The sequence below is a fragment of the Chrysoperla carnea genome, chromosome 5 (genome assembly GCF_905475395.1).
Source record: "Chrysoperla carnea chromosome 5, inChrCarn1.1, whole genome shotgun sequence".
NCBI lineage: Eukaryota > Metazoa > Arthropoda > Insecta > Neuroptera > Chrysopidae > Chrysoperla > Chrysoperla carnea.
Genome location: NC_058341.1, coordinates 17753187 through 17780122, shown reverse-complemented (window position 1 = coordinate 17780122; position 26936 = coordinate 17753187). Strand labels below are relative to the sequence as shown.

Genomic DNA, 26936 nt, shown 5'->3' with positions numbered 1-26936 from the left:
ACATGACGGAAAAATGTTTTACTTTTAAAATTTTATACTTTTGAATTTCTCAAAGATATTCTCAACCAAACGTATAATTTTTAAATCCTGATTCATACGCTTTCTGAAATATAATGACGAATTCTTAAGCATATAGCATCGAAAAAAGGTGACGATTTTTTCTCGTGGTATTTTATTGTATCAGAACTAGCTAAATAAACTTAGGAAAGCATTTTGCCACACTTTTTGTAAATCCGACCCTGCCTCGAAAACAATGTACTTTATATCATCCTTCAGTTTCTTCTTCAGAACGGAAATATTTCTACTTTTTTTCTGGTTTACTTCAATTCTGCCCCCTTCCGAAACTGCAAAAAAGTTTTGTCTGTCACTATTTTCCCGGTTTATAAAAAATGAACGCTTTGATTTACCATTGCTTTCAGACACCTCTATCTATCCCGAAAATGGCCGGTCTACCATATAATTGTTCTATAAGAGAAAATGCTCTACATCGACTCAGAATCTTATTTGCTACGCGGCAGAAAGTTGGAGTTAATGGGTTTTTTACGTACCATATCCTAGAATATGTATCTTTTTTGTTCCTAAATATAAATTGGAATCCCGGATACAATACTCTTCCCTATATTACATACCATGTTCATCATATAGGTATTAGATATGTATTTAGTACAGTAGTACGTACGATATGTAATTTTAAATATTAAGAGCTAAAAAATATTGAAATAAAACACTTTTAAATTATTATTAGAACATTTTACTTTTATATATTCAAGTAACTACTTACTTACTTGTTAAAGAAGGTTTATTCGTAATTAATGACTTAAATAATATTTGCATGTAATAACGTTTACCTTTGTAAAAAGGTATATGAGTTATATACAAAGGGATCTTTTTTTATTAATCTTTGTTTTTTACATGGGTACAAATATAGATTTCGGTAATGATGCTGTATGGATCCACCTATATTTAACCATAAAGTAGTAAAAAACCGAACCATTTTTTCAATTTTATTAAATTTTAAAGTTGAAAAAATTGTCTTTTATTAAAGAACTAGCTATGAACTATCCGCTTTGATGAGCAACATTCCCACTTTCACACTCTCTCCCATATCCCATTGTGTAGGGGTTACAGTTTTGTACTGTACACGGAATGCACTTTTATTTGATATCCCACTAGGGTATATTTGAAGATATTCGATTGTTCATCCCCACTCTCTCCCGCCACCTTTCCACCTCCAGAAGGTTAAAAATAGATAAATAAAATCCCTGAAACTGGTAATACATGCTGTTCAATATTTGAACTTAATCGATGCACAAACTTTTAAGGTTTTAGAAGCACATCTCTACTGTACTTTATTATACACGAAAAGCTTTAATTCAAATTTCCACACTATATCCCAACACTTTTGAGTCTAATTTTCAATAAAAGCGTGTTTTTTTTTTAGTTTAGCATTGTTAATTTTATATTTATGAGTCGAAATATCTATGCTTAATTTAATTTTATAACATTATAAAACTCATAATTTCAAATATAAACAATAATAATAAAAATAATTTTAAACAAGCCGTGGGAGATGTGGTTTGTGGAGGCCAGATAAATTACTTTTTGATTAAATATATGTACCTTTTTTTTGATAAACGGTAATAACTTTCTTATTTAAAATTTTCCTCTTATTAATTATGAAAATAAATTCTCTTATTAGCTTTGAGAGTCCCTCAAAGCTAACTCCCCCAATTTCAACCGCCTTTTGTTATATCCCAATTTGATTACATATCAAATGGAATCTAGTACATAGAGTTCCATCATTGTAGAACTTGATATCACAAAACTTAAAAGCATGAAAAACTTTTGATTTTCGAGGTGAATACAATAAATTTGAGCAAATGAATAATGAATAATGGTCAAGTTTAAAGTACACTTACATATAGATAGTTACAGAGTGAGTAATTAACTTATAATTTTGTATATTTATTTTTTTTATTAAATTAAATGAATTATCCATATAGGTATGATTTTAATAAAATAAAAAAAAGCAGTTATGTACAATTCCACTTCCTGGATATTATGATACCTACAAACATAAGTACACCCAACAATCCAATAATGGTTCTGTTTTTGTTGATTCATTAATCAATTCAAATTTTTTAACTACTGTCGTAGAGGATATATTAAATTCGATTATTTTTCATTTCTTTATTATTACTTTTATGATAGCCTGGCCGGATGACAATCTCTCTGTACAAGACACATTTCCAAGAAGTTGTAATTTAAATAGAAAATACTTTTTTGGTAACAAGCTCTTATTGTACTTAAAAGTAGAAAATAATTTCTTTTGTAAGTCACTCATACACATAGAATATTATACATAGAGAACGACACGTCCCAAAATTTGTGATATGATGAATGAGAGAGAAGACTTCCAGTTAGTTCCTATGTGTCTTTGTCTAATCTATATGTCATTGGCTAGATATTGTTTACATTACACAAAATCTCTATGCATCATATGATTATGACCTATGACTATGACAAGGACACATAGGAACTAACTGGCAGTCTTCTCTCTCATTCATCATATCGCATCCACTTATAGGGTAGCATGAAAGGTAGTATGTGTAATATTCTATGCTCATACATGCTCATTCATATTATAAATATAAGCTGGACCCGCACAATTTAAAATATCAATGATGATTCGAAACGCCTCAAGCTTTTAAAAAGAATCATGTATGGGTGACTCCCAAGAAAAATTATTTTCTACTAAAATTATAAAACTATAAAACGTGTGTATATCAAATATGATGGAAGCGATAGGAAGATCAGGTCATAAACCGGGAAGTGGGTCAAATTTAACTTCCAAGATGCAAGATGAAAAATTATTAAGTATAACTAGACTAAAAAATACATAATATTCATCACATAATGAAGCGAAATTTCCATGATTCTTTACATCTGCATTTTTGTGGTTTGGTAGAAATTTATATTAAAAAATAAAAGGTGCCGATTTTGCGAATTTTTCGTTTATAATAACTAAAATTAAATTAGTACGAACTTCCAACCAACTTCGTGTTCTGAGAACCAGAAAAAATTTTTGGTATAGCCATTAGGTGTAAACGAATTAGAAGTTTAACTAAACTAATATTACCTATCTATCCAAAAATATTTAAAAATAATTATTTGGTTTTGAATTAAACTGTAAATATTTTTTGTTCTTTCTAAAGACTCAAATCATTAAAGAACTGTTCTCATACGAATGATTACTTTTATATAAATCAATAATAAATATTATTTCATATAAAAAGTAGATCATGTCCGATTTATTTCTTATTATGTAATAATAATTCAATGTACTTGCCATACACATGTTTATAAAACTTGACTCATCTAGAATAATTTTTGATTTTTCCGCAAATTTCCTAGATTAATTTTTGTATAATATAAATACGTATTTCGATTATCATATGGTCATCATCAGCATAAATTGACTATATTTATTCAGCCGCTTTGCCATAAGACCAATTTGCCTAAAATGTTAAATATGCCTAAGTCATATGCCTTGGAAGTCAATTATTTATTTACAAAATAAAAAATATCAAGTCTTTTACTTGAAGTTGCAACCCTGCAAACCCTGCTCGTAATAGGAAATCGGACTAAATTTTTGTTATCACTTCAGATGAAGAATTCTCACTTTACGAATAGAAAAATGAAGTTGATTTTTAAATATCTTTACTAGTATGCAAAAAATGAACGATTAAAATTCCTAATTAAACAAAGAGGAAGATACCCACCAGTTACGTCATTCGTGGTATTCGCCATAAAGATTACATATAAAACTTTGTTTTGCTAAAAGGAGATGGACAACCTTTGAATTAAATCTTTGATTGCTTATAACTTGTTCTTTGTTTTTTAATCAATTTTAATTTCACTTTCAAATTTTTTCATGATATCAAGTCTAGTTTTACATTTTTATGGGTAATAAAGCCAATTCGCCATCATGGTTATCCCTTATTGCTTAAACTGAAGCAAAAACTTGCTATTATTTACTGGGGATCAATTTTTATGGATTGTGAGTGTACATTCAAGATACACAATTTGTTTATAAAAAATTAATTGAATTTGCTTATTTATATTTTTAAGTATAATTCGATAATGGTAATATCATTGTTCAATGATACAACCATTACTATTAAATTTCTCAAACATTACTAATATTTTTTTTAAATAAAAATAATTTATTTAAACTTGAATAGAAATATTCATTCATGCATAATTTCACTTGACGCGGAATATTCTCTTGTGACTGAATAAATTTTATATTGATAAGCGTAAAAATCGTCACCAAAATTTACTAGGAATATTGCAAGATACATTTTTTTTTTTGTATAAATCGAATACTTTTGGAGAAAATACAATTGAAAAATATAAGTTTTGCCACAAATTAATCGATAAGATTTTTGTCCTAATTAGGACAGAAAGTTTTTTATGAAAAAATGTTTCAAACAAAAAATGTTTACTTTTTTATTAGAAACAATTTTTACATTTAAACTTTTGTTATTCCTCTTACGATTTACGAGACCCTATGGACTCATTTTGGTCATTTACGAACTGGAACTCAGTTTTTTTGGTCCAGAACACGTTATAAAAAAAGTTCAGCCCGATATCTCTTTTAGTTTTTGAGTTATCGTGTTAACGGACAGACAAACGAAAATGGACTAATAAGGTAAATTTTATGAATACCTATATTAAAATTTGGTTTGTGGCATCAACATTTCTAAGCGTTACAAACTTTGGGTTAATATACTCTGATATATTTCATATATAGGATATAAAAACTATTAAAATTATTCTTATCAACAATTTTTTAGGAAAAGGACCTCCATGCGACAAAATAGGGAAAAAAGAATAGTAGAAAAATTAATTTGGTAAGGGCCCGCCACACGAAAACACAAAAAATGTCTACGGTTCTTACCACTATAAATCCGGATTCCAAAGTCCGTGACCCCTCAAAATGTAACTCTAAAATAGATCTAATTTTAAGATAAAATAAATTTTCGTGTTTTATCTTCTATATTTTTCCCATTCTCCCTATAGCAACTTGCTCCCTCTTTGCCATTGGCTGACTACGGCCTTGGTTTGACTATAAAATATACTTTTTTCCTTAGGGTGATCATTTTTGAAAAATACCCCCTAGTTAGCTGAAGCACGGAAAAAGGAAGGCAAAAACACTCTTGGGTTAAAAAAACATTTTTTTGCGTGTACATAAACACATTAAAAGAAGTGTTGAGACTATAATAATTATTAATTATTATTAAATGAGATAAAAATAAATAATTATTACTTATTTATATACCTACTAGCTGTGAACTACCCGCTTTGCTGGGCAACATTCCCACTTTCACCCCTCCCCCCATATTCCATATCCTTTTCTAGGTTACTATCTATCACCTAACTAAATTTCATCAAAATCCGTTCAGCCGTTTAGGCATGATAGAGCAAAACTCCCAGCAAAAACCATAAAAAAAACACTAACTCTATTCAGTTTTCTGCCTACTTCCTACCCTCTAAGTACGATGACGTGATCATTTTAATCTTATATCCGTTTTTAGGTAACCATCTATTACTTTACTAAATTTCATCAAAATCTGTTCAGCCGTTTAGACGTGAAAGAGCAAAAGTCCCAACAAAAACGACTAAAAATCACTAACTCAATTGAGTTATCTGCCTACTGCCTACCCCCTAAGAACGATGGCGTGATTATTTATAGCCTATGACCATTTCTAGGTTATCATCTATCACCATACCAAATTTCATCAAAATCCGTTCAGCCGTTTAGGCGTGAAAGAGTAACAGACAGACAGACAGACAGACAGAGTTACTTTCGCATTTATAATATTAGTATGGATTTCAAAGAATATAAAGTATTATAATATCATCTCAGATGTACAACATTAATTTACTTACCTAGTTTCTATAAGAAGAACTATTTTTAATCTTTGTTAGAAACTAATTAAAAACGACGTTGCTAAAACAAAAACAACAACAATATTAGAATATTGCGTGTTCAAGATTGGAATAATAATTAATAGTTATGTAACTATGTAAATAGTTATTTACGCTACAAAGCCTTATTGTAGAATAAAAAAACTAAAATTATGAGCATCGCACAACCTCTGTATACAGTCCATGGTGAAACATAACCGAACTAAGAACAAAATTATACAGCTCATCTCAATTTCAAGATCGAGAAGCTGCGATATTATTCGCTGTAAACCTAGAAACCTTCTTAGAGAACTATGAACAAAATTTTACAGCTCATCTTAATTTCAAGATCGAGAAATATTCTGCGATAATATTCGCTGTAAACCTAGAAACGTTCTTAGAGATCCATAGATTAAAAAAAAAAAGTCAGGCAAATATTTGTTCAAACTGGAAGATATTGTTGAGCATTGGCTAATTTTTTTCAGGATGAAAACAGCAACTCCATAAAACCTAACTCTCATCTCAATATTCGATGTATACCTAGAAACCTTCCAAAAGAGATCCAAAGACAAAAAAAAAATCGAGTCAATATTTGTTCAAGTCTGAGAGGAGATTGTTACTAATTTTTTCAGAATGAATACAGAAGCTCCATAAAAAATTTTTCCATATAGATTATGGATGTAAAAATATTTTTAATAATTGTTATTATTATTAAAAATTATTTTAAATTATAAAAATATTGATATAGTTTTACTGAACCATATAAAAAAATATACATAATAATATCATAATCTATATTATTAGTGTAATTTTCATTATTTATTTCCTTATTTTTCCGCTCGATAATATTCGATAATTTTCTACGCATTACTAGAGATATTAACCATGTATGTAAAAATTAAATCGAGAAAAAAATCACGAAACCAAGTTGATTATTTTGCATAAGTTATAAGCTAGACCAGACTAAGGTAAAAGTTTTCAAAAATAGCAAAACTTCCAAAAACCTGCGTTCTACGCTAAACCGTGACCACCTTTATTACTTTCTGAAGTGCAACTCTCTGAGAGTTTATCATTCTAACGCGAGATTTTAATCAAAACTTCGTCTTGTCTAGCACTTCAGAAGAGAATTTACAATTTTTAATTAAGTTTTGCAAGAAAACCTTAAGGCTTGTGTTATCGACTTAAAACTGTCCAAGACAACGACAAATTTATTTATCAAACACTAATTTATTACGAGAAATTATTGATTACCAACCACGATTAGTTTTGTTCGGAATATCCCAATCAGTGTTCTGTATTATTGATATCGTATAGGCAAAATTATTACTTTCAAGTTATGTAAATAATATAAATAAAAATAATTAATACGATTCATTTTTTTTTTTTGTTACAGTTACATCGAAAATCAAATGTACAGAAAATGAGATGAGCGTTGAAATTCCACAATCCTCATATATTCGTTCAATATACTTAGATGGATTAAAAGATTATCCAGATAAACATTGTCAACCAGAAATTGATTCGAATAAAGAATCATACATTTTTAATTTATCCTTAATAAATATTTTCCAATGTGGTGTAACACGAATGACTCACCAGCTTACGGTATGTAAATACAATATTTATATGCTATACCGGGTGTTTTGTTTTTTAATTTGACATATACGTGAAACTTGAAAAATAAGTTTAATCGAGGAAAAAGCTTTAAACGAAAAATGTTAGTTTCAAAGGAACACATCTTATACGGGTATTGAATTCGATCTAAGTTTTCAGATTCAGTTAAAACATCATTATAATTCATAGCTGGCAAACATTAGACGAGCTTTTTACAAAGTAGAAACGCAAACATTTTTTTGTAAACCGAATATTTTAGAAATTAATTGATAGGAAAAATTTAGCTTTTACGCGCTTTTTCATTCAACTTGAACAAAAATAGTCTTTATAGAAAAAAAAAACAATTTTTTTCGAAGACTGTCTAGAATCCGCAGAAATAATTATACAAAAGAACAATTTTGATACGAAAACACAATTTTGGATGAAACTTTTCAGTCCGCTTTTGACTAAAAATGTTACCTTTTTAATCAAAAACAACTTTATAGTTTAAAGTGTTCATCTATCTATTATCAGTTATGGGGTAGAATGAGCTTTTCATTGATGCTGAAAATCTAGATCAAGTTTAATGCCTGCGTAAGATATGCGCCTATACACTCAATATTTTTGCTTGAAGCATTTTTATCGATAAAACTTATTTTTCAAGTTTCAAACATAGGTATATCAACTTTTAAATAAAACATCCCTGTATAATATGTAATTTATAATAATATATGTTCCTAATAAAATATTTTCTACGTTTTAGGGTAAACGTGTGTATTATCACCGTATTATAATCGAAACGAATGATGCAAATATATCGAAAGAAATATTATATGTTAAATGTTCGATTGCAAGTCAAGAATATCCAATTGAAAAAAATCATACACTGACAAAACGAAATGTGTTACCAGCTGGATTTCAAGAACCAGAGTAAGTTAATTTTACATTTTAACAAGTGAAGATAACAAACAATCAACTGACTTAATTGTTTAATTTTTTTGCATATGGGTATTGACTCGATTGCTTTTTCCCCTACACTGATTAATTTATCAACATAAACAAATTATTAAATATTGATTTCATTAAATATTGATTGCAGAGATTTAGAAATAACAACGACATTATTTAAAAAAGCCCCAGAACCAATCTTAGGCGTTAATGTACGGCAAGGTGGTGTTCCATTAAGTGGTGGACAATTACATGTTGCCCCTGGTACACCATTACAAATGGAAATATTTCTAGATAATGTTTCAGCACCAATTTACGGTCTTTTGGTTACACATATGCAAGTGACAGATACTGGAAGTCAAGAGGAAACAATCATTTATAATGGGTAAGAAAAAAAATTTTTATATTATGTAAGTGGCTGATTTGCAGGGAATTGGATTCAAACACTACCCCCACACCCCGCCCTGAGCAGGAATTATTGTTATATCATTTTGGATAATTTTGAGGAGAGAGGAAAGTTTTTGAGGACTTATTTTTAAACATTTTCAAAATTAAAAAAATTTATTAGTGGTTATAAAAATAATAAATTTTACTTTATTTTCAGATGTTCCATAGATCCATACCTTTTTGATAATTTTAACACGGTCGATGGTGATTTATTAACAGCTAAATTTCGTGCATTCAAATTTCCAGAATCAACATATGTTCAATTCCGTGGCACTGTCAACGTTTGTTTGGATAAATGCAAAGGGGTAAATATAAATTACATTAAAAATATACGCCCAATTACTAAGCCGTCGTGTTTGTAATATCACATGATGTATACAGACTTACAGAATGTGCCTTAAGTATTCCATTCACTTAACGGATGTCGAGCCCGACTGCAACCCAGGTTTGTCAAGCAAACCTCCGAGCTCATCTGGTCAACACGTCAGTCAAGCTCATTGTATAAAAAACCGTACGTTATTAGACAGTCGCCACCAACGTTATAACCTTCTCTGACCAATCTCGATTTAACACACATTACACACGAAAGAGTCCAAAAGCAAAAGTGGCGAGGTCTTTAAAAGGAATAAAAAATGATTTTTCTTGATCCCCTAGTCGAAAGTACGATTTTGACGGTCACATTTAACACCGATAAAAGTGACATCCATGGCTAGCATTTTTTTGGCTCGACAGCATACCAACACTCTAGAACTTGCGATTAGGAAATCAAGAAAAAAACATACACCTCACGGCCAGAATGTTCGATACCGAAGGGTGTGTGACATCAAGATTCGGCTTCGTCTCGGCCTTTATATCAGATACGCCATGAACTCCAACTGCCTGATTCACAACCGTATTCATTCCGATTCAAAACTTTAAGATCGATCTATACATCCTTTAGTCGCCGGATGGCAACTTTTGTTCAATGCCGTGAAAATTAGATCGAAAATAATGCAATTCTATAGCAACTGAAGTTGCCGTCTGGTCATTGAAATGTGTAGATCGATCTTTAATCGACTATTTCACTATCTAAGCTTTTGTTTAATGTATTTTGTGTTTTATTTTATTTAAACAGATTGAATGCAGTAATGGAGTGATCGGTTACGGACGACGCAAGCGTGATATCTCAAGTCTACCACCAGATCCAAATAAAGTGTTTGAAATAACAATCACATCATTTATAAAAGTCAATTTTGAAAATGAAACAAAAAACTTAGATGAAATTATTGATAAACAAATGCACACGAAACATCGTAAATTTATCACGGGTCCAACAGATGATCAAGGTGAAAATATTGTTGTCAAAGAGGATACGGGTATGTCCGCAAAACAATTGAATTTAGGACAAGGTAGTAGTATTGAAGAAGTACAGTATACAGCAATTGTCGAAGAAACATTAAATAGTGCTTCAACGAACTATTTTAATGCGATTATGTTATTGCTATGTTTAATGTTTAATACATTGAGAAATTTATAATAAAGAAATTTTAAAAAAAGAACTTTTTTAAGGTGATTTTATACCGATACGAGCGCTATCTAATAGTGCTATATAAGAACTAACCAAAAACGTAATGACGCTTGACGCTGATTTTAAACGTTAAATTAGGGTTCCATACAATTACGCCCAGCGTCAAGCGTCAGCAATTGTAAAAATGAGTGACAAAAAAGTTTCGTGGCGCTGACATCTTAGCTTTAAAATCGAATATCTGTAAAATAAATAAAAACTAATGCCATAAAGTTTTGGTATGACGTCACCTTGAATGGAAAAATTCTTTTTTATGAAGTTTTTAAAAAAAAAAAAAACATTCAAACTGGCGTGTGTTCAGTTATTAACGCTTAATAATCAATAATAATAATCTAATTCGAAATAACTCTAATTGATCAAACGAAATACTTTAACCCAAGAGCGGGTATTTCGAAAAATGTGCAATTTCGTATAGGCAAATGTTTGTACAGATAATTCCTGAACACAATGTAAAATTTGTTAAATGCCATTTATATCCTAGGGAATAGCGTACAAAAATGAAAACGACGTAAATTACAATGATCACTTGAAAGTCGAAGATTTTTTATCTAGGCAATTGTTTTTACATTGGAGTAGGGAGTAAGGAGGCGTTGATACATTTCTATGTTCGATAAATTTCCTGCTGCGTTTTTTTAAAACCATAAGTCAAATATGACGCCATCATGCTCATTTGAAAACGCAATCTTTTCGAAAAAAAAATCCTAGAGGAAAGTTTGATAAACTCGTCAAAAGAAAACCACTCATGAAGTTTCAAATGCCTATGTATTCATCATTTAATAAAATCGTGGTGTCCCACGGTTTAATTGATAATTATTTCGTTAAAAGAAAATTCTACCATCTCTGTACTTTCAGTTTTGTATTTCTAAGGCCTCTTGGATTACCTCAGACTCTCGTTTAGGCCGGCCCTTATAAAATGACATCCATTTTGAATGCTATTTCCTAGAATATTCAACCAATTTTTAATTTTTCAAGTTTTATTGAGAGTATGTTCTGATAAACAACTTTTGACTAAATTATTTATTTACTATATGTAAAATTATTTTCCTTTAGCCAAATTTTCTACTATTTAATTTTTATACTCAAATAATTTTCTTTTGAAATTCGAAAATTTTGTAAATATACAATTTTTTTCAAAAATGGTGACGACTTTTTCAGTTTATTATTATCCAACATACTCCTTATACTAAAAATTGGTTCATTTAGTTTATGAAATGTTTTCAAAACTTTTGAGCATACTTTTTTATTTTTGCTTCTTATATTTCATTAATTTTTGCTCAAATGCTTTGAAGCATTTTACGAACAACTCAATAATTGGTAAAAATATAAAAAAATATATTTTAACAATTTTGTAACTATTAAAATAATATACATACAAATAGTTTATTGGCTGTTAGTCCAAAATACGACTTGTTTTTCCTTGGGTTGGAAAGAAAGCCACTCATCTTCAAGTTAATTAAAAACTCAACTGCCAACCGAAATAAAATTTACATTCCTTCATATTCTTTTTCTGAATTTCAAATTAAAATATTATGACTTCCAAAACAGATTTATTTCCACAAGGAAATTATTGACAATAGCTAAAACTTTCAAATTTTTGGTCTATCAGCCAGCCTTTAAACTAAAAGCTCGTATAGATATTCGTGATAAAAATAGTAAATGTAATTTTTTAGTCTTTATGAATAGTTTTAAATATTTGAAAATTTATATTTTCCAAAATTTTTCATAAACTTCCTACGAAAATGTCTTTAAAGCACATGAGAAGTAAGCTTTTTAATGTCAAAATACGTATTCAAATTTTGTACATACTAATCGATTTTAAATATATAAAAAAAATGGTTTCTCACAAGCTAGCATAAGCTAATAAAAAAGTCCGATTTAGTAATGGAAAATTTTCGACTCAAACAAACGGAATAAATAAGAATTTTCAATAAAACGGAATTTTTTTATTAGAGCATTAATAGATTTTTATGTTAAGGACCCACCTATCTTTGATGATATTTTTCCAAAACTCTAGTTTCGAACTATTTCGGAGTTTCATAAACGAACATCGGTGGTTTTGATAAAGTCGTTTCTGTACGTTTCCTATTACTGCTTCAATTCGAAAATTTTGGTAACTATACCATTGTCCACCGTGGAAGTTAGTGGAGAAACATAAAAATATTACTTATATTATTATGCTAGATTGTGAGCAGTTAGGGCCATAAAAGAAGAAATGTTCAATTTAAATAAATGTAAAAATATTATTGCTAAAGTAAATAAAAATACTTTTTATGTTTAAAACATCAATATAGAAAAAGAAAAATTAGCCGTTGGCATACATATGTCAGAAAACAATTATTAAAAAATGCAACTAAAAATAATAATTTTTGCTTAGAAAAAAGAATAATAATTTTAAACATTGAATATTAAACATGACAAAATGCTATGACGAACGCTAATATTCATAATTATTTGTTTATTTAAAATTTATTTTGCATAACTAGTCTTTTTGTTATCATTCATAGTTTTTAAGTTTAGTTTATACAAGAAAAAATAATTAATAAAAAATTAACTAATATAATTTATTGATTTGATTATACATAATTATCCTTTTTTGTAAAATGCTGCGAATGTTATGACGTTATGAAAACCTTTTTGATAAAGTTTCGATAAATCGAAGGTACGATATTTAATTAACAAGTGAAAACAAGCAATTGACTGTATTAATTGTTGAAATAACATAGGCAGAGTTGATTACTTTGTCACTTTACACATTCATACATGTCACACATACATAACTAATATTCCCATATAATACATACTATAAAATTTACGCCTAATTTACGCCCTCACTTTTTTTCTATCTCTAACGGTTTACAAGATGGGTGTTACGGACCCAGGACCCAATTGACCTATGTTGCTCATTTACGAGCTCGACCTCACTTTTTACATCGTGAGTACGCTATACAAATTTCATTTTGATATCTCTTTTCGTTTTTGAGTTTTTCGTAGCATCAATATTTTTAAGCGTTACAAACTTGGGACTAAACTTAGTATACCTTGTATATTACATATATGCATGGTAGAAAAATAGAAAGTAATTAACAAATTACCACGTGCTAGTGATAGCATTTGCAAGGTAATTCGTCCTTAAAAATTTGTAAAAAAAAAAAGCTGATAACGAAATTAAACATTTTTTATTTATATATAACAAACAAATTACATTCGGAAAATACCAAATTCAGTGTTCTTAACAGGTGCATTTTGTGTAACCGCATAACTTAATCCTAAAATTTTTCGAAGATCTTTTGGATCTACAATTCCATCATCCCATAATCTAAAAAAAAAGTTATTATCTTCAATGGAAAACAATTTATAAAAATATTATTCTGTTACCTTGCTGAGCTGTAATAAGGATGAGATTCATTATCGAATTTTTGTACTAATTTAGCTTTTAATTCTGTTAAATCTAAACTTCTATTTTTTGCCATTTCAAGTTGACACATGACATCTGCTGCTTGTTCACCCCCCATAACACTAATACGTGCATTAGGCAACATATACAAGAACCTAGGTGAATATGCACGTCCACACATACCTAAAACAGTATACATATTAACAAATTTTCTAGATTGGGGCTTAGAAATGTCATAACTTTTTTGTTATTGAATGTTACATTCGAAAAGTTCGATTAATTCTGGAATAATGGATGAAAAACGATTTTAGATCAGTTAAATAAGTGTTGCACGGAATCTGCTCCACCGAAGAAATCATTTGTTGATTTTGTTTACTCAATTCAAACTCGATCGTAAAGACGCAAATAATATAACGATTTGAGCACCCAACAAAGGCTTCAACATAATAGGGAAACATGCTGGAAGGACGTATCTGAAAAAAACCTAACTTTTCAAATAAACATCCATAAAAATTTGACAATATATTCCTTAACGAATGGAACTTGTTGGCAAAGTATATGAAAATCGGCAAATTTGGAGAAACGCCCTACTGACACGAGGCACTCGATATTATAGTAAATAAACTTACCATAGTTGCCGGCCCCATAAGAACCACCAACGACTACAGTAATTTTTGGCACTTTTGTACATGAAACAGCTGTAACCAATTTTGCACCATTCTTTGCAATACCACCCATTTCAGCTTCCCTTCCAACCATAAAACCTATAAGAGATTTAATCTTATTTGTAAAATAAATAATCGAAATAAATAAATTCAAAAAATTTACCCGTAATATTTTGTAAAAATAATAATGGAATATTCCGTTGCGAGCATAACTCAACAAAATGAGCAGCTTTTAGCGCGCTCTCCGAAAACAATACACCATTATTGCCAATAATTCCAATTAAATTACCATATAAACGTGCAAAACCACAAACAATCGTTGCACCATAACGTTTTTTAAATTCATCAAATTTCGAACCATCCACAATACGTGCAATTACTTCACGTATATCAATTGGTTTCCTTAAATCAGTTGGTAGAATACCGTACAGTTCTTTTGGATCATATAAGGGTGGTTCTATTGTACTGCAAGGGATTTCATAGTTATCTTTGGATGAATAGGAGGATAATTTTGTTGTGTTTTTTAAATTTTTTATTATATTTCGAGCTATCTGTAAAGCATGTTCATCGTTGACCGCAAAGTGATCTGTGACACCAGAATGTGTACAATGTAATTCTGCACCACCTAAATCTTCGGCTGAAACCTGGAATACCAAAAGTTTATAATAAAGGTTTTCAAAAATAAAGGGGTCGCACTCTAGATCTATATAGTGTTATTTATATTTACTCTTATTTTTATTTGGAAGAGAATATAGATCAAATGACTGTTTGCAGTAAAAAAAAGAAAAGGGCAGCAATAGGCCATTTAAGTGTTAAGAATTGTCATAAGTAAGTATATTAATTAATGTTTTTACCACTTCTCCAGTAGCTGCTTTGACTAATGGTGGTCCTGCAAGAAATATAGTTCCGTTCTTTTGAACTATTATCGATTCATCAGCCATCGCTGGTACGTAAGCACCACCGGCAGTACAAGATCCCATAACAACAGCGACCTAAGATAAAACCAAAAATATCTTTGTTTAACCTTTTATTATTTTATTCAAAAGATATTAATCGTATAAATGGAAAAAAAAAGGCATAGATATGATCAATTATTCTATTTAAGTTTATTGGCGAAAAATCTTCCACATAAAGCATTAAAAAAAGACGTAGAGTGCTTTAATTTACTAGAAATTTGTGATATATAATCTACTTAGGCAATATCCATTGCAGAACTGTTACTGTGACTGTTATATAGAAAAAAGATTTTATATCGTGAAATATTGCTACTCTAAGCCCGAATAACGCGAAAACTACCTAATACAAATTTATGACGACAATTGACAATCAATTTACATTGATTTTGTTGTAGATCGTTTGGAATTTTACATAAAATGCCTGTTTTTCCCATAATTACAATATTAAATACTTGAGGAATACGTTTAGAAGACATATTAGCCATATTATAAAATATTCGACCAAAATGTTCACGATCTGGGAAAATTTCTGCTTGATTTGGTAAATTGGCTCCACCACTATCAACTAAATATACGCATGGCAAATGATTTTCTTCAGCAATTTGTTGAGCACGTAAATGTTTTTTCACTGTCATTGCATAATATGTTCCACCTTTAACAGTTGCATCATTTCCAACAATCATACACTCTCGTCTGAAAATTCAAAAAGATTCTCTTATTTTTTGGGTAGATATTTTATTAAATTATCCTCTGCGAAGAAGAGATGAAATTGAACATTTTTTTTAAAAAAGTTCGCCAAATATAATGATCAATCAACGCTTGCGCAAACGGCATTAACCATGACAAATCACCTCTAGGGTATTTGGATCACTTTTTAATCAAAAAAATTTCTGCTAAAAATTATTGCTACAAATTAAGTTTAGGTAAATGTCTAAAATTATTAAGCTATATTATAAATTATAATTAGAATGTCCAGCTAATAAAAAACGCTATAGGAATCCTGCAATTATAATGAAGAAATTTTGAACCCAAGTTTTTTTATTAATTACTAATAAATATTTTCACCCTTCAATACGCCCGATTCCACTGATTATTCCAGCTGAATGAATATCTTTACTATACATATCATGTGCAGCTAATGCAGATAATTCCAAAAACGGTGATCCTGGATCCAGAATTAAATTTATCCGTTCACGTACTGGAAGTTTTCCTTTTGATATATGTTTCTGTACAACTTTTGGACCACCTCCAGTAAATACATTATTAGTAACTTGATACAAATCATTTGTCAGTTCTAAATATTTATCACAATTTTCCTTTAAAAAAAGCACGATTTATAAATATAAAAAAATTTTCGATGATCCTATATTTATCTTTTCTTACTTGAAATTCAACGCTAGAAGTATCACATTGTGATTTTAAAACATTTAATGCAGCTAATGTATGCTGAAATTTAAACAAATTTAACTTATTTACTTGAAATAATTTATAAGATTTTAGTAACATTTTAACTACAAATAACTATATCTACTTATTTACAATTTATTTTTTAATTTTAATAAGTCATTTGTGTATATTATTTATCATTGTTGGTGGGGGGAATGATAGGCGACCCTTAAGATCAACTGATATCTAGTACTGGAAGTTTAAAAAAATTTTACTTTCATAATTTAATCAAGAAATTAAAAAGTCCCGTTTAAAACATCATAATATGAATACAATTAAATAAATTTTAGGCAATTTGTATAAATAATTATTGAAGGCCATTGGATATTTTAAAAATTTTATGATTTTCAATGTTTAGTTCATACAATTTAACAGCTGAATTAGGTGAAGTACTTTTTAAAAACTCGGTAATAATATAAACATTTTATATGATGTAATAATATCCTCAAAAATATCATTACTTAATAATCAGAAAGAGTCTTAAAATGAAGATGAACAATAACACAAATTTCGCGGTTAATTGATGACATACTTCCAAAACGCACCTAGTTGATAAGTGCTGCCATCATGTGATAAATAATAACATTATAACATCTCCATTTTCGATCAGCAGTCATACATTGATATCGAAGAAAAATTTAAGGAAATCGAAAATGCTTCAACGTGTTGGAATTTTGAGCAGAAATGCTCTTCGACAAACTCAAACCATTGCAATTCGCCACAGCCATGATGGTGGTGTTCCCGGAGGAGTGAGTTTTATGAAATTTTTTTATTATAATATATTATGTAACTCTAACCTAATTGGGTGAGTCCTTTTCTGTAATCAATATTTATTTTTCCAGAATTTACCTTTTGGTATTAACAATGTCCCAAAGCTAACTGCATACTTCACAATTTTTATGGCTCTTGGTCTTGGAGCACCATTCTTTGTACTTAGACATCAATTGGTTAAAAAATCATCAGGCTAAGCAGGTAAAAATCTAGAAAATATTCGAAGAGTTGATTAAACTAATAGTTTGTATTTTTTCAGGATGATTTTGTGTATTTAGTCCAAATAGTTTGAAATTTCCAATTTATGTATTAATAAATTATTATATAATTTTGTTTAATTATTCAGAGTTTTTTTTTTTTATTATATGAACCTATGAAATCAGATCCCTTCTCTGATTAGACAACTCGTCTAATATGAATCTCACGTTAAGATAATTTGGAGTAGATGATTAGCGTGAACATAATCTTATCTAAGTTTTTTCAGCTTTTCTCACATATTCCAGTTAACAAAACCCGCATACCCGTGTCCAGTTAACAAAACCCGCATACCCGTGCTAACTCGACCTATTAAAGGTATGGTAACCCGTGGATCAGTTAGTGAACGCAACCACAGGGAAGAACTTATTTTTTCGTCAATAAAACTTCAGTTCACGCTAATTTTTTGCTCCAAATTATAATAATGTAAGTCTCACGCTGAACACACGATAATGCCCGTATATTCTTACCGGAATATAACTCGTACATAGTACAATAAATGTAGATATAAAATCTCATGTATCGAGTTCAACCAGCTAGCCGATAAACCTTGTTGTGAAAAGAAAATGATGGGTTCTAAAATATTCACACCTTGGGATGACCACTAGCCATTCTGAGATGTGAAAAATTGAATTTTTTACGTGATCTGTAAAAGTATAAGGCTTTTTCTTAAAATGCCCCGTGGCTGAGTTTGTGGCTTTTTCATTTTTTAAATAAATATACCCTAATTTTAAAAATATAAATAATTCTAATTGGATTAAAATCATCAAAGTTGTTTGTTTGGTCGTAAAATGTCAAAAATTATTTCAAAGAAAAGAAAGAATCAAGTAAAGATAATAATGAACTGAGTTAATTGTTTAAATATGGTATACATACTTTCTGGACAAAAAGATAAATTTTTCTATCTCTATCGGATGCTGCTACTGACACTGTCCACGGACCGATTTAATTAGAAACCTGAACAAGTCAAAATTAACCCGTAGATCAGTAAATGGAAGTTCGTCGATTTAAGTACGGATATCCGTGGCTAATAGGCCCGGGCAAGCAATTACTAGAAGAATATCCACGGGCCAAAGGTAGTATCAGACAATTAACGTTTATTTATTGATAAATGATAAGTAATCTGATAGTCTACTAATTGGAACTAGCGAAAACAGGCCCACTTCCTGTTTTAATTAGTACAAATTATTATCACCAGTAGGTATTGGAACTATTTGTAACAAAAGTGATAACACTTTACACACCATATAACCTCCTCCTTTGTTGTTTGAAGTCGGTTAAAAATAAAACAAAATATAATCAATGTAACAAAAATATATTGAATATATGTATTATTATAATAATTAAGGGTCGCTAAAAACATTGGAAATATTGCTAATGCTAATGTTATTAGAAGCTTGTAAAAAGTAATTCTAACTTGATTTTTTGTTTTAACTTGAGCAAATTTTATTAAGATTAAATGTATAAATTTGAGGATCATTCCTCGCTTCATTAATCTGTTTTTAGCGATTGGAGACTTTATATGTAGATTTATTTTTCATATACCTTATAAAGAAACTGAATTCCTTTTTCCTCTTGGGTATTAGTAGGAACATCAGGATCACTGAAAAATAAAGTACGATATTAATTTAATAAAAATATACTTTATGAAAAAAAACTAACGTTATCTCAGTGAAAGTAGGTGGTATTTCTGGAAAAAATGTATCACAATCAAAGTTTTTAAGTATTTTTGTTAAATAGAGTCGACAGGGGTATTCAGATTCCATAGCAGATTTATAAACGTAACTACCACCAATAACCCAAATTTTTTCAATATTATCTAAAGAATTTAATTTTTCAACAGCCGATTCTAATGTGGAAAATGTTAAAACACCATCGTCCACTTTAAGGTCGTTATTTTTTGTTAGAACAACATTTAAACGATTACTTAACGGTCGAAACTTTAATGGAATACATTCCCATGATACACGTCCCATAATAACAGCGTTTTGTTTATTTGGATTTTTTGTATTTGTAGTCATTTTGGTAAAATAAGCCATTTCTGATCTGAAAAAAATGATATTCGGGTAATATTGAAGTTATCTGTGATTTTATGCAAGTAACTAATTACTTAAGTCGCCAAGGTAAGTCTCCATTTTTGCCAATGCCCATATTTTCACAAGCTGCAGCAATTAAATTTAGTCGCACAGACATTTTTAAATTTTAATTTAATTTTTTTATTACTTATATCAGTTTTAGTTCACACTTAATTATAATTATAAATTTGTAATAAAATACTTTATTAATTACATTAACTTAAATCCAAGATCAATAAATAACTCAAAGATAAGATGATTTTAATCTGAAATAAGTTTAACCCTGTAATTCCACGCGCCAAAATTCATAACCTTTATGTTTTCTTCGCAAGGTGATTTATTTTTCGATAGACGTTATAATCAATAGACTTTATAAGTATTTTATTTTTCCACAAATTTTAGCCTTTTTTCTATATAACACTGATTTCTCAAAAACAGTAAGGTTATATAGCACCCTATACTTGAAAGAATTCAATAGACAAGAACTATTTAGAATTACGAAGTGGCTATCCGCACAATACCGTCTACGGTCTATTTAGACGCGGTATGAAATTATTTTTGCCCTTTTATACCGTGGGGCCCTTATACCGTGCACGGTATACTTTTTCACGGTATACTCTTTATGCCGTCGAGCCCTTATACCGTGTGCGGTATAGTCTTGTCCACGGTATACACAATATAGATTGGAAGGCTTATTTGAAGCAAATGAAATATACCGTGTGCGGTATAGTCTCGTCCACGGTATACATTATACAGATGGGAAAGCGTATTCTACAGAAATGATATTTTGTGTGTTATTTATTATCGTATTTATTGACAAAAACATTAAAGTAATGAATGTTTTTTATTAATTGAAAGTAATATATAAGTATAATTTATTTGCTTACCAGTAACTCCTTTTTTATGGGTGTTGCTGTCTCAAATGTCTTGTGATTGACCATTTGTTCGCAAAACTACGTTCACAAAGATGACATACAAAAGGTTTGCAATTTTTTTCATGCTGAAACAATCTTTCGATTGTGTTAAAGCAGGTATAACATTTTGAGCAGCGTCGTCGGGCCATTGACATTTTTTTACTTAATATATTGTCACCATTTCTACAGGCGTTATCACTCATATTATTGTTCGACGGACGTAATGTATTTCTTTTATGTTTTGCAGATTTCAAATGCTGCTTTAAATACATTACTTTTATATTGCAAATCAAACAGGTTTCTTTTATCATCTCATCATTATCAGATGCATTTGATTTACAAATATGTTGAGTCTGAGATTTACTATTTTTAAATTTCTTGTTACATAAATTACAAACAAATGGCTTGTCGATTTTATGATGTTGAATTAAATGTTTCCCCCACTCATTTAAAGAAAAAAAGAGCGCAGCACATCCGGGCTCTGGACACTCGTGAAAAGTTTTTGAACGTTTTTTTTGGATTTTCATCACTACTTTTGAATTCGGTTGTATCACTGCGTAATGATTATTTTCACAGTGACACGATATAACAGCTTTAGCTCTTACATTCCACTCCAGAGTTCCATAGTTTATTGCTTCAGCAAAATTTGGAGAGTAATTGAACACTTGGTGAAACACTGAGCACTTCACAAAAACAGCATCACCAGGATATTGTAGTACGATGAAATAATTTATTGATTGTTTATCTAAGAATTTAGGTGTTACAAAGATATTTTTGTGCATGAGCTGATGTGCACATTCATTGAAGGTATCCTTAATTGCCTTACATAAAATATCTTTGTCAGGTACAATCAACCATATTTTTGCTGGTCTTGTGTTCAATTCTTGATCGTCATTGTTCTTTTTTGACGATGAAATGTTGTAGTGAACAATATTTATGGATGGTAGATCTGCATCCTCAATGTGCATCTCACTGAAAGAATTTCTAGCAGCAAGATAAAACATGGGGGTATTTATACCCGCCATGTTGTCTACTTCATCGTTAATATTTGGATGAATTTCTGATTCTTTTGTTTCTGTATACAATAACGAGTTTCTCTTGTCCAACTCTAAATTATGCCAATATGTTGATGTTTTCGGTACATGATTCAATATTTGCTTCCAATAATTTTCATCCATGCAATGATTATATTTGTCTGTAACTTTAGTGGACGATGAAGCGAACAATAAATTTTTCACTACACTTGTACTTTCTACATAAGAGCGATTTATTTTCAAAACGTCTGTACAATATGGATCATCTTCTAGAGTGATGTTGCCTTGTTCTATTTTACTATCACCACATATAGACACTTTAAAATCTTCAAAGTCCTTAGCGGATTGTAACATACGAGTAACTGGTGGAATAACAGATTTACTTAAAATCACTTGCGCGTATAATAAATTAGGACTCCTAAAATCAGACCGATTTATCAAAGAAATAAAATCTTTGACAGATTTTGAAGATTTATCAATATGAAGATATTGATTGATAGATGGTAAACAATGATTACTCATAGTACCTATGTGGTCGAACTAGCCCTATGTTTACTAGGAAGTAAACTACTGTGACTTGTGCTCCACTGCACAAGTCATAGTAAACTACTGTGACTTGTGCTCCACTGCACAAGTCATAGTAAACTACTGTGACTTGTGCTCCACTGCACAAGTCATAGTAAACTACTGTGACTTGTGCTCCACTGCACAAGTCATAGTAAACTACTGTGACTTGCGCTCCACTGCACAAGTCATGGTAAACTACTGTGACTTGTGCTCCACTGCACAAGTCATAGTAAACTACTGTGACTTGTGCTCCACTGCACAAGTCATAGTAAACTACTGTGACTTGTGCTCCACTCCACAAGCCATAGTAAAATACTATGACTTTTGCTCCACTCCACAAGTCAAGGTAAAATACTATGACTTGTGCCCCACTCCACAAGTCATAGTAAAATACTATGACTTGTGCAGTGGAGCACAAGTCACAATAAAATACTATGACTTGTGCTCCAGTCCACAAGTCATAGTAAAATACTATGACTTGTGCTCCACTCCACAAGTCATAGTAAAATACTATGACTTGTGCTCCACTCCAAAAGTCAAAGTAAAATACTATGACTTGTGCTCCACTGCACAAGTCATAGTAAAATACTATGACTTGTGCTCCACTGCACAAGTCACAGTAAAATACTATGACTTGTGCTCCAGTCCACAAGTCATAGTAAAATACTATGATTTGTGCTCCACTCCACAAGTCATAGTAAAATACTATGACTTGTGCTCCACTGCACAAGTCATAGTAAAATACTATGACTTGTGCTCCACTGCACAAGTCATAGTAAAATACTATGACTTGTGATCCACTGCACAAGTCATAGTAAAATACTATGACTTGTGATCCACTGCACAAGTCATAGTAAAATACTATGACTTGTGCTCCACTGCACAAGACATAGTAAAATACTATGACTTGTGCTCCACTCCACAAGACATAGTAAAATACTATGACTTGTGCTCCACTCCACAAGTCATAGTAAAATACTATGACTTGTGCTCCACTCCACAAGTCATAGTAAAATACTATGACTTGTGCTCCACTCCACAAGTCATAGTAAAATACTATGACTTGTGCTCCACTCCACAAGTCATAGTAAAATACTATGACTTGTGCTCCACTCCACAAGTCATAGTAAAATACTATGATTTGTGCTCCACTGCACAAGTCATAGTAAAATACTATGACTTGTGCTCCACTCCAAAAGTCATAGTAAAATACTATGACTTGTGCTCCACTGGACAAGTCATAGTAAAATACTATGACTTGTGCTCCACTGCACAAGTCATAGTAAAATACTATGACTTGTGCTCCACTCCACAACTCATAGGAAAATACTATGACTTGTGCTCCACTGCACAAGTCATAGTAAAATACTATGACTTGTGCTCCACTGCACAAGTCATAGTAAAATACTATGACTTGTGCTCCACTGCACAAGTCATAGTAAAATACAATGACTTGTGCTCCACTGCACAAGTCATAGTAAAATACTATGACTTGTGCTCCACTACACAAGTCATAGTAAAATACTATGACTTGTGCTCCACTGCACAAGTCATAGTAAAATACAATGACTTGTGCTCCACTTCCCAAGTCATAGTAAAATACTATGACTTGTGCTCCACTTCACAAGTCATAGTAAAATACTATAACTTGTGCTCCACTGCACAAGTCATAGTAAAATACTATGACTTGTGCTCCACTTCACAAGTCATAGTAAAATACTATGACTTGTGCTCCACTTCACAAGTCATAGTAAAATACTATGACTTGTGCTCCAGTCCACAAGTCATAGTAATATACTATGACATGTGCTCCACTGCACAAGTCATAGTAAAATACTATGACTTGTGCTCCACTGCACAAGTCATAGTAAAATACTATGACTTGTGCTCCACTTCACAAGTCATAGTAAAATACTATGACTTGTGCTCCAGTACACAAGTCATAGTAATATACTTTGACTTGTGCTCCAGTACACAAGTCATAGTAAAATACTATGACTTGTGCTCCACTCCACAAGTCATAGTAAAATACTATGACTTGTGCTCCACTGCACAAGTCATAGTAAAATACTATGACTTGTGCTCCACTGCACAAGTCATAGTAAAATACTATGACTTGTGCTCCACTTCACAAGTCATAGTAAAATACTATGACTTGTGCTCCAGTCCACAAGTCATAGTAATATACTATGACATGTGCTCCACTGCACAAGTCATAGTAAAATACTGTGACTTGTGCTCCAGTCCACAAGTCATAGTAAAATACTGTGACTTGTGCTCCACTCCACAAGTCATGGTAAAATACTATGACTTGTGCTCCACTGCACAAGTCATAGTAAAATACTATGACTTGTGCTCCACTCCACAAGTCATAGTAAAATACTATGACTTGTGCTCCAATGCACAAGTCATAGTAAAATACTATGACTTGTGCTCCACTGCACAAGTCATAGTAAAATACTATGACTTGTGCTCCACTCCACAAGTCGTAGTAAAATACTATGACTTGTGCTCCAATGCACAAGTCATAGTAAAATACTATGACTTGTGCTCCACTGCACAAGTCATAGTAAAATACTATGACTTGTGCCCCACTGCACAAGTCATAGTAAAATACTATGACTTGTGCTCCACTGCACAAGTCATAGTAAAATACTATGACTTGTGCTCCACTGCACAAGTCATAGTAAAATACTATGACTTGTGCTCCACTGCACAAGTCATAGTAAAATACTATGACTTGTGCTCCACTTCACAAGTCATAGTAAAATACTATGACTTGTGCTCCAGTCCACAAGTCATAGTAAAATACTATGACTTGTGCTCCACTACACAAGTCATAGTAAAATACTATGATTTGTGCTCCAGTCCACAAGTCATTATAAAATACTATGACATGTGCTCCACTGCACAAGTCATAGTAAAATACTATGACTTGTGCTCCAGTCCACAAGTCATTATAAAATACTATGGCTTGTGCTCCACTTCACAAGTCATAGTAAAATACTATGACTTGTGCTCCACTGCACAAGTCATAGTAAAATACTATGACTTGTGCTCCACTGCACAAGTCATAGTAAAATACTATGACTTGTGCTCCACTGCACAAGTCATAGTAAAATACTATGACTTGTGCCCCACTGCACAAGTCATAGTAAAATACTATGACTTGTGCTCCACTGCACAAGTCATAGTAAAATACTATGACTTGTGCTCCACTGCACAAGTCATAGTAAAATACTATGACTTGTGCTCCACTGCACAAGTCATAGTAAAATACAATGACATGTGCTCCACTGCACAAGTCATAGTAAAATACTATGACTTGTGCTCCAGTCCACAAGTCATAGTAAAATACTATGACTTGTGCTAAACTCCACAAGTCATAGTAAAATACTATGACTTGCGCTCCACTCCACAAGTCATATTAAAATACTATATCTTTTGTTCCACTCCACAAGCCATAGTAAAATACTATGACTTGTGCTCCACTCCACAAGTCATAGTAAAATACTATGACTTGTGCTCCAGTCCACAAGTCATAGTAAAACACTATGACTTGTGCTCCACTGCACAAGTCATAGTAAAACTATGACTTGTGCTCCACTCCACAAGTCATAGTAAAATACTATGACTTGTGCTCCACTGCACAAGTCATAGTAAAATACCATGACTTGTGCTCCACTGCACAAGTGATAGTAAAATACTATGACTTGTGTTCCAGTCCACAAGTCATGGTAAAATACTATGACTTGTGCTCCACTGCACAAGTCATAGTAAAAAACTATGACTTGTGCTCCAGTCCACAAGTCATAGTAATATACTATGACATGTGCTCCACTGCACAAGTCATAGTAAAATACTGTGACTTGTGCTCCACTGCACAAGTCATAGTAAAATACTATGACTTGTGCTCCACTGCACAAGTCATAGTAAAATACTATGACTTGTGCTCCACTTCACAAGTCATAGTAAAATACTATGACTTGTGCTCCAGTCCACAAGTCATAGTAATATACTATGACATGTGCTCCACTGCACAAGTCATAGTAAAATACTGTGACTTGTGCTCCAGTCCACAAGTCATAGTAAAATACTGTGACTTGTGCTCCACTCCACAAGTCATGGTAAAATACTATGACTTGTGCTCCACTGCACAAGTCATAGTAAAATACTATGACTTGTGCTCCACTCCACAAGTCATAGTAAAATACTATGACTTGTGCTCCAATGCACAAGTCATAGTAAAATACTATGACTTGTGCTCCACTGCACAAGTCATAGTAAAATACTATGACTTGTGCTCCACTCCACAAGTCGTAGTAAAATACTAT

At 31.2% G+C, this 26936-nt stretch overlaps 4 protein-coding genes across 6 annotated transcripts in view; 2 read left to right on the top strand and 2 right to left on the bottom strand.

The window, feature by feature from the left end:
* LOC123299984 overlaps nucleotides 1-11526 on the top strand; it is a 71426-nt gene extending 59900 nt beyond the window's left edge. Inside the window, exons 2-6 of the mRNA XM_044882430.1 lie at nucleotides 7367-7578; nucleotides 8330-8496; nucleotides 8666-8899; nucleotides 9119-9266; nucleotides 10076-11526. Coding sequence (XP_044738365.1) covers nucleotides 7367-7578; nucleotides 8330-8496; nucleotides 8666-8899; nucleotides 9119-9266; nucleotides 10076-10477 — 1163 coding nt within the window. The 3' untranslated portion in view covers nucleotides 10478-11526. The remainder of the gene's footprint in view (nucleotides 1-7366; nucleotides 7579-8329; nucleotides 8497-8665; nucleotides 8900-9118; nucleotides 9267-10075) is intronic.
* A 2156-nt stretch (nucleotides 11527-13682) lies between these two features.
* On the bottom strand, nucleotides 13683-17066 carry LOC123299971 (probable methylcrotonoyl-CoA carboxylase beta chain, mitochondrial). Its single transcript, XM_044882410.1, has 8 exons — nucleotides 16924-17066; nucleotides 16606-16856; nucleotides 15993-16233; nucleotides 15439-15576; nucleotides 14748-15228; nucleotides 14549-14683; nucleotides 13901-14102; nucleotides 13683-13841 (listed from the first exon to the last, which is right to left on the bottom strand). The coding sequence occupies exons 1-8, from the start codon at nucleotides 17044-17046 to the stop codon at nucleotides 13724-13726; spliced, it is 1689 nt and encodes a 562-aa protein (XP_044738345.1). The 5' UTR covers nucleotides 17047-17066; the 3' UTR covers nucleotides 13683-13723.
* Nucleotides 17067-17562: 496 nt separating this feature from the next.
* Nucleotides 17563-18077, top strand: LOC123300012 (cytochrome c oxidase subunit 7C, mitochondrial-like). 2 transcript variants are annotated; one of them, XM_044882465.1, is made up of 3 exons: nucleotides 17563-17735; nucleotides 17829-17958; nucleotides 18017-18077. In XM_044882465.1, the coding sequence occupies exons 1-2, from the start codon at nucleotides 17640-17642 to the stop codon at nucleotides 17952-17954; spliced, it is 222 nt and encodes a 73-aa protein (XP_044738400.1). In that variant the 5' UTR covers nucleotides 17563-17639; the 3' UTR covers nucleotides 17955-17958; nucleotides 18017-18077. The 2 variants fall into 2 exon arrangements, with proteins under 2 accessions (XP_044738400.1, XP_044738401.1); XM_044882466.1 differs by having other exon boundaries at nucleotides 18002-18020.
* Nucleotides 18078-19311: 1234 nt separating this feature from the next.
* Nucleotides 19312-20662, bottom strand: LOC123299979 (dihydrofolate reductase). 2 transcript variants are annotated; one of them, XM_044882423.1, is made up of 4 exons: nucleotides 20123-20662; nucleotides 19675-20058; nucleotides 19497-19615; nucleotides 19312-19443 (listed from the first exon to the last, which is right to left on the bottom strand). In XM_044882423.1, the coding sequence occupies exons 1-3, from the start codon at nucleotides 20203-20205 to the stop codon at nucleotides 19543-19545; spliced, it is 540 nt and encodes a 179-aa protein (XP_044738358.1). In that variant the 5' UTR covers nucleotides 20206-20662; the 3' UTR covers nucleotides 19312-19443; nucleotides 19497-19542. The 2 variants fall into 2 exon arrangements, with proteins under 2 accessions (XP_044738358.1, XP_044738357.1); XM_044882422.1 differs by lacking the exon at nucleotides 19312-19443 and having other exon boundaries at nucleotides 19496-19615.
* Nucleotides 20663-26936: the final 6274 nt, after the last annotated feature.

Excerpts from the sequence above, each read along its gene's own strand:
- LOC123299971 (XM_044882410.1), bottom strand. The coding sequence starts at position 17,046 with ATGTTACTAAAATCTTATAAATTATTTCAAGTAAATAAGTTAAATTTG. Across the intron at positions 15,229-15,438 it reads AAGCAGCTACTGGAGAAGTG|GTTTCAGCCGAAGATTTAGG; the intron begins GTAAAAACATTA and ends TTGGTATTCCAG. Across the intron at positions 13,842-13,900 it reads CCTTATTACAGCTCAGCAAG|ATTATGGGATGATGGAATTG; the intron begins GTAACAGAATAA and ends CTTTTTTTTTAG.
- LOC123300012 (XM_044882465.1), top strand. The coding sequence starts at position 17,640 with ATGCTTCAACGTGTTGGAATTTTGAGCAGAAATGCTCTTCGACAAACT. Across the intron at positions 17,736-17,828 it reads ATGGTGGTGTTCCCGGAGGA|AATTTACCTTTTGGTATTAA; the intron begins GTGAGTTTTATG and ends TTATTTTTCCAG.
- LOC123299979 (XM_044882423.1), bottom strand. The coding sequence starts at position 20,205 with ATGTCTGTGCGACTAAATTTAATTGCTGCAGCTTGTGAAAATATGGGC. Across the intron at positions 20,059-20,122 it reads GACTTACCTTGGCGACTTAA|ATCAGAAATGGCTTATTTTA; the intron begins GTAATTAGTTAC and ends CATTTTTTTCAG. Across the intron at positions 19,616-19,674 it reads CCTACTTTCACTGAGATAAC|TGATCCTGATGTTCCTACTA; the intron begins GTTAGTTTTTTT and ends TTTATTTTTCAG.